At 33.6% G+C, this 7,855-nt stretch overlaps 1 protein-coding gene across 1 annotated transcript; it reads left to right on the forward strand.

Moving 5' to 3' along the window:
- Window positions 1-1,852: 1,852 nt before the first annotated feature.
- Window positions 1,853-7,637, forward strand: LOC147395621 (uncharacterized). The gene is made up of 6 exons (XM_086449988.1): window positions 1,853-1,897; window positions 3,340-3,401; window positions 4,403-4,719; window positions 4,878-4,968; window positions 6,230-6,356; window positions 7,509-7,637. The coding sequence occupies exons 3-6, from the start codon at window positions 4,424-4,426 to the stop codon at window positions 7,556-7,558; spliced, it is 564 nt and encodes a 187-aa protein (XP_086306114.1). The 5' UTR covers window positions 1,853-1,897; window positions 3,340-3,401; window positions 4,403-4,423; the 3' UTR covers window positions 7,559-7,637.
- Window positions 7,638-7,855: the final 218 nt, after the last annotated feature.

Consider the following 7,855-nt stretch of genomic DNA (forward strand, 5'->3'; position numbering starts at 1 on the left):
GGTACATGGCTGACGTGGCAGGGGCACATAATCACATATCGTTTCATCGAGATACACAAGAAACAAATGTGCGGTTTTGTGCCCTTGCCGTGTCAACTGTGTACCAGGACTGGTTAAATTTTATCTACATCAAAATATACTGGATGTGTCTAAAGTTGACCGTTCTTTGTTTGTCCTTCGTTAATGGTTGAACTGTGATGATATGACGCTCTTCTCTAACAAATGCCCTCTATGCCCACATCACAGAACCGTAGATCAATTGCCTTGGGATACACAAAAAAAGATTTATGGTTCAGCATATCCCGAGGCAAATGATCTATGGTTCTTTGATGGGGGCGTCATATTATCACTACTCTTAATGGTTTGGTATAAATATTACTTAAAAGTGTTACTAGACGAAGGTATCTTCATTCCATTTTATTGGCTACCTCTACATGACAGCTTTTTTTTTTTCCCCTACCAATGTTGGAGTGGCATTTTTGGGGGTGACAAAAATGACATTTTGTCATGTGGCGTGCACATAACCGTAAATGCTTTTCCTTGAGATACGAGTAAAAAGCTTCTATGATTATATGCACACCACCACATCAAAATGTCATTTTTCTCTCCCCAAAATGTCATTCCAGCAAAACTATTTTTTCCCTCTATATTATCTATGATTTATTCACAAAATCCTCCCACATTAATAAACCAAGCTGGCTTAAGACGAGGCCCACAAAGAAGATATGCCACGTTGTCAGAGCAAAAAAGGAATAATGACCTTTAATTATAATGATTAAACTGTCCTAAAATAATAATACATTCAAGGAAGGAACCAGTGGATATTTTCGGTATGTAGTTAAATATTTCTTCTTATCTTATGCGAGCACTTAGGTTTTGGGGGCCTTTGTCATCCTCATAATTCATCGAGATGCGCGTGTGTAAATGTTTGTATAACAGATATGACCGAAGCCCCACAAAACCCTAGTTTTGCGTTCAGGTCTATTTGAGCACGTTCTTTACAAATAATCGGCTACTTCAAGTTTTCAATGATAAAGATTGACACGTGTTAAAACCTGAGGGCAGAAGACCGGTAATAGACGGTTTTCTTACATACAGCTCTTCTATTTAAGCACTGAGAAGCCAAGCACGGAAGCACCTACGCAGTCTCTCTCTCTCTCCCTCTCCCTCTCCCTCTCTCCCTCATTGTGAGTATATAGTGGTCTACTGACCTAGGTAATAGCTTCCTTTTCTTTTCTTTTTCTCTTTTTCTTTACTCATTTTCTTTATGTTTTAGGGGTCTATTGACCAACGTAATAGCATCCCCATACTTTAGCAACATTATTTCAAAGGTATTGATGATCCATAAGAATCATCATCCCATATTCCATGGTACATGGTTTCATGGATGTCTGAAATGAAGATGATTCATCTGAGTCATCTTGGTATCCTTCGTGAATGAGCAAGGTTTACAATTTGTATCATTCTTCACATTGACTCGTATGAGATCTGATATTACTTGTCAAATATTTTTGAAAATATTGGTGGAGTTCGTAAATCTCGTACAAGTTGATTTGATTTTTTTCTATTTAATTTTTTTATAAGAAAATAGAAATATGATCTTGTGGCCAAGAATTTGATCGACTTCTTTCTTAAGAAATTATATTTTAATATAAATATGTAATAATAAATAATTATAAATTAAGTAAAATGATTTATGTCATGTGAGACGAGATGACTCTAGCTAGTCAACTCAATCTCTAGGGATTTCCTAAGTTGATCGATTATAATATATCTCCTTTTGATTTCTTAAGTTGGACATTTTTAAATTTGTTATCCTTTGCTTGTAGGTGTGATTGTTAGGGAACTCTCTCTAGGCATCTGGTCTACTTGGCTTAGTGTAGACTGGGCCACCAAGGTAAGTACACCGTATAGATCTTGACATCTTAATAATCAAAATCACTGGTCATAGTAAGAGGTCGTGGAATAATAACATTGATTTGAAGCCATCTGATGGAGATAATACTCCATGTCATCTGATGATCTTGACAAGGAGAACTTATCCCCACCAGTGGATAAGAATGCTTGATGAGACAATATGACCAATGGGTCTCTTAAATGAAAACTGGGGCTCAGGTTAACTCTTAGGACAAATGGGACCTTTAAAATAGGCCCTCACAATTAGGGCGTAAAATGGATCAGACTTAACCCGAAATATGGCCCAGCTATCCAAAAATCCAAGTTAGCTGATTTGGATCCTTGGGGTAGATCCAAATAAAAAATGGGTGAAATATGATTTATCTTAATGTCCCTTAACTCAATTCGGATTAGGGTTGGATAAGAACCGATACTTAGACCTGCCCCGATCCAAATGATATATGGCTTTGAGAACTAAATTTGTATATATCTCAAAATATCCTTTTTGACTACTTCTCTATAACATAGATTCAAATAAAATAGAATAAAATAAAAGGGTTAGAATTGTAAAATATTTAGGGGGAGGACAAATGGCTCACTAAAACCAGACCAGACCTGAATCGAGCAATGCGGATCTGGTCAGGTCTTGTTGTAGTGAATACAAAAGAATTGGGATATGATCTTAGTGCGAACGATCCAATCCAATTTGATCAGATCCTGATTTGGATCCAAGTCTGAATAAAATAATGGATCAGATTATGGATAGATTTAGATCTCACCCGGGTGACCCATTTTCTCCCTATTCACATGGAACCTTGAAGGCTTAGGATAGTGTGATCGACCTTGGTATAAATTTCTCATTTTATTTTATATATTTTTGTTTGGTTTTTAGATATTAGGGAGTTACATTCCAGTGGCTCGAATCAAATCGAATTGAACAAAAAGTGTTCACCCAAAATCAAATCGAAAATTTTGATTTCGGGTTTGATTCAGACTGAGCAGTCAAGTGCCCATCTGGAATTGAATCGAATATGAAATTTTGGTATTAGATTAAAACAATTCTTAAAGAATATTAAATGTTTAGAAAGTGTAAAATTTTTGGAGAGAAATCTTAATGACAGTTGGGAGGGGGGATTTAAATTTTTTACAAGATTCGATCGATTTAGGGTTCTGGTTCGATCTGGTTTCTTATAGGTGAACCAAATTCTAACCAAAATAAACGGGTCGATCCAGGCTCGATTTGAGTTAGCTTTGGTTCGGGTTCGTTTCAAATGTCCTTCCCTATAAAATATAGTCATGCTTTTAAAACTCCCGTGGACTACTTAGAGTTTTTGAGTATTAAAACCATGATTATTAAAGAAAAGAAGAATATTTTTTTTTTCAAATTTAAATAATAAAATTCTAATTGTTTTGTGTATTTGCTTGAATAATCCTTGTAACCAGATTGTCAGCATAGAAGTCTAGGCTAAGAAAGCTGCAACAAATTCCGTATAACTGGACATAGAGTAAGGATTATTTTTTATTTTTTATTTTTTATTATTTTCGATCTCATTTGATACCTTTTCTATTTAGTTGTTAAGAACCAATGCATGAGATCATTTACCTCTACTAGATACAATGAGTGAATATAATGGCATGAAGAAAATAATAGCTATCAAATTGATGAGGAAACATTTGAAGATGTTAAAAATTCACAAACCCTAATTATTATCTAACCAAACGAAATGACTTAATCCATTAATGTTCAGAAATTTTATATATCACGATGCTTATAAAAAGAAAAAATGAAAATTATTACTTGTCAAATGCAGAGAGAATGATTTTTACGATGATTTTTTTTCCCTAATTATTCCATTCAATTCAATTTGTATCAAAACTAAATAATAAAAAAAAAAAAAATTTCAATGTAAAATGGAACATATGATAAAATTACAAATCAAACAAGGAAGCAACCTTTGATCACCATAGTCTCACTCATTAGACACACTCTAGTTTTTGTTTTGTTTTGTTTTTTTATTTATATTCTTCCAATTATCGAAAGCATTTAACATTTTTAGGTAATGGAACCACCTTGTGCTTTGTGTTAGTCATAGTTCATTTTTAGGTAACTCCATAATTTTGGTATTTATAATAAATTCAATATAACTAAACTAATCTTAAAAAAATAAGAGGGATTTTTGTAGGAGAAATTAACTATATTATGTGTTTGGTTTTAAAAATGTAACTTGGAGTGAAATAAAATTTATTTATTTTATTTTACTTAACATATTTTCTCTCCTCCTTTCCCTCCATTTATATCATGAGGACACAGATGAAGTGTAGAAGTCTTCTACCTGTCCTACTTTGTTCTAAACTCTAATGTATTGATGTTCTTTGAGATTCTCATTACACAGATTTTGAGGACCATCCAATGATTTAGACCTTGCGACGATATTACTAGCTAGTACTGTGATTTTCCTTTTATTTCCTCAAGTGTTTTTACACTTTTTATTGCTTTATTTTACAGGTATTACAGTGCTAAGAATTAATGGAAGATACCACAAAAACGATGAAATCCGTTTTGCAATCTACACATGAAATGAATTCGGCTGATGATCCATTAAGTCAAAAGCATGACAACTGCATTAATGTGGGTGGTTCATCCACTTCGATCGATACATCGGTTGGCCATCAATCTCTTCCTGGTCATCGTGTGATATCGGAACCAATTGCGAGTATGGAGGATAAAATCAATACAACTGAGAACAGTTCACCACAGTTGGATAATATGGCTCAGAATCCCATCAATGCTGGACCTAATATGGATCCTAAACGACTGAAAAGGTGGACCCATGCATGTTCCTTCAAACCATTCTACCAACTTTCAACTTTCTTCTTTCATAAAAAATAAATAATATGAATTAAAAGTTAATTCCTACTTATTTAAATGAATGAACTCTTAGTTTTTTTTTTTTTTCTTTCCCTTATTTATTTGCTTGAAGGATCCTATCGAATCGCGAATCTGCACAGAGGTCGAGGATCAGAAAGCAAGAGCGTATCACTGAACTGGAAAGAAAAGCAAACGAGTTGAAGGTAAATCAACTACTTTATTTTCCATGGTTATTTATATATTTATTTATTTTGGCTAATTGTATTAAAAATTTGGAAAATATTACGAAGGAATAAATTCCTTAAAATACAAGCCTAATTAAAGACAAAGACAAGGGATCAACCATACATGAATGATCTAAAATTAGATAAATTAAATGAGTTATTGCCATATCTCAGCTCCCATCTTGGGAAGAACATCAGCGGTAGTACTATTTCCTTCCCTGAAAATAGGCACAGCCCCTCAACTGAAATTTTATTCAGCACTTTTTTGTTATTTTTGTGTGTGTTTATGGTGGGTATCCTCAGTCACATGCACCGCGCCCTCAGAAAGTCCTACGTGCAACTGGTTGAGTTGAGGGTCAGAAAGTCCTACGTGTTGAATCGAAGGTGTCCCAAAAGAATCAATCCAAGAAAAAGAGAACATAGTCCTGTAAGGATGAGCCCAGGAATAGAAGCTTTATTTGAGAGGAAGAACCGAACCACTAAAACCGTAGTGACCCACACTTCGAAACCCCATCATTGGAAAAAACCAACAGCGGCTCCTACATAATTTGATAACTTTTTTTGAAATTAATCGGCTTCTTAGACATTAGCTCTTGAATTTCAATGAACAACGGATGATTCTCCTTCATTATCTTCGTCAATCGAGATTAAGTTGAGGTTTTCAAAATAAATCTGACATTCCATGTGATACCGATGATTGCAAAAAATCATCAAGAGATATTGTCATTTTGGACAATCCCAAATTGGACTAACATTTCCAGTATTCTAGCTTTCTTCCTTCCCCTAACCTGAATATCCAAATACAAAATAGAATCTTAAGCCAATTCATCCTTTCATTATAAGTGAAGCTTCCTTCATCCTACGGAACGAGAGGTTTATCAGATAGTCCTCCTAAATTGTAGGAGTCTCTAACCAACTATTAATTCTAAAAAATTGAATTTGGATTGTGTTCTATGCTTGCACAGACCTCTTTAACTTCATTAAACTAGTTCTTGAAAATGAATTGAAGAGTTCTTGAATGGTTGGAGATTGCTTTCACCCAAAGGGTTTTGGCCATTGTCATCCTCTTCCAGAGCTCTTTCGCGAGCTACTATCTATGAAAAAGTACATCCCCTTCCCGGGGAGGGAGGATTCTCATTTAGATCTTTCTCCATTTCCCAAAAAAGATTTTCCGTGGTTACTTAGTTGATGCGAAACTAAGAATATATTTATTTATTTGTTTTCTTAATTTGGTGTACAGGTAGAGGTAGACTTCCTCACTGCGCAACGGAATCACTATAATACCCAGAGGATGATAGTAAAGACCGAAAATCAAGTAATAAAGGAAAGGATATGCCGTCTAATAAATGAGATAGCAATTAAAGATGGTAATTCTTTGATCGATCATTGCTAGATATAAATTCAATTTTTTTTTTTAAATTTAAAATTATTGATAAATAACTAAAATTACATGTTAAGAAATATTTACAAAATATGCTTTGATTTATCTGGTGTTTGGTGGAAAAGACATGCTGCAATAATCATAGATGATATTTCATTACTTAAAATTATTTTTTGATGATATAAGAGAGATCTTATGGATCTTGCAAAAATTTTATTCTGAGCTTGTAAATTAAGAGGCATTTCTCTGAATTTATGTACTATTTTACAAAACTATACAAATCTTTCCAGCTTAGGGAGAAAAAAAATATGGTCTATTTGTAGGATTGTTAAAGGACTTAATTTTCACTATAATATTTTTCATGGGAGATTAAACACTAGCTTTCTAGGAGGGTAAATCAGGTTATTAAGCCCTTTATTATAAAATTCCTAGCCTTATGTAGTGTAGATTTTGATAAAGTAACACAAAATAGACAACTTAAATTTAATTATCAAATCATATATGGTTTACTTTCAAATGGATTAACATTTTTAAATGACCTGTTCTTGTTAGGAAAATCCCCATAACGAAGACATACGCATTGAAACATTCCCTTAAGTAATCTTCATGGATTCATTAGGTGTTTCAAAATCTATGTAGGTGTTTGGATAGAACTCCTTGGCTACTTCTAACTCTTGTGGGGGGTTAGAAGTCGTTTGGATAATTAACTCCTACGTTGAGTTACTCCTGCTCTTTGACACATTTGTTCAGCTCCTAGTATCCAAACATGGCCATTGTTTCTACATATTACTATTTCACATTTACCATAGTACCATTTCTCACATCATTGGTCTTTTGTTGGGTTTTTCAAGGTTATTTGAATCAACTTTCTATTGTGTTATGCTTTAATGGCCAACTTATGATCATTCTTATATGTTTTTCCTCAATAGGTCAATATTGAGATCCATAAAATATAGCTAATCTCAGATTTTTTGTCATTAAAATGTTAGTTTTAGACCCGTTTTCTCGAGTCCTTAATGTCAAAAACAAAGTTCCCATTTTTTATAGGTCGTATCTTCCAATCTCTTCATCTTTATGAACAAATGAAATTATAAAAGTTTTACTGAAACTGAAAAAGTTGATGGGTTGAATATTGTAGTTAAAAATGAACAGTTGAAGGAAGAGAGAGAAAGATTGATGAATCTCTAACTGCTTCAAGAAGTCCAACAGAAATTGCAGCCACAACAAGACCAACAGAATCAGAGAGAAGGGATCAGTGGTTATGGAAACAATCAACCACAAATCTTCAACCTGAACTCTTCAAACTTCTTAATGTGATAGATTATTCAATTATCATTTTGAATTATTGTGTTGGTGGAGCTTTGTTGGTTTGTTTATTTAAAACCTAAAAATGCTTGAGACTTTCATGTGTGAGAACTTGAACTAGACAACACAACTTAAATTATTAGTTTGCCCTACATTATTGAACATGAAATTTCTCTTCTA

The sequence above is a fragment of the Akebia trifoliata genome, chromosome 8 (assembly GCF_017979445.1).
Source record: "Akebia trifoliata isolate Shusen 1 chromosome 8, ASM1797944v1, whole genome shotgun sequence".
Classification (NCBI taxonomy): Eukaryota; Viridiplantae; Streptophyta; class Magnoliopsida; order Ranunculales; family Lardizabalaceae; genus Akebia; species Akebia trifoliata.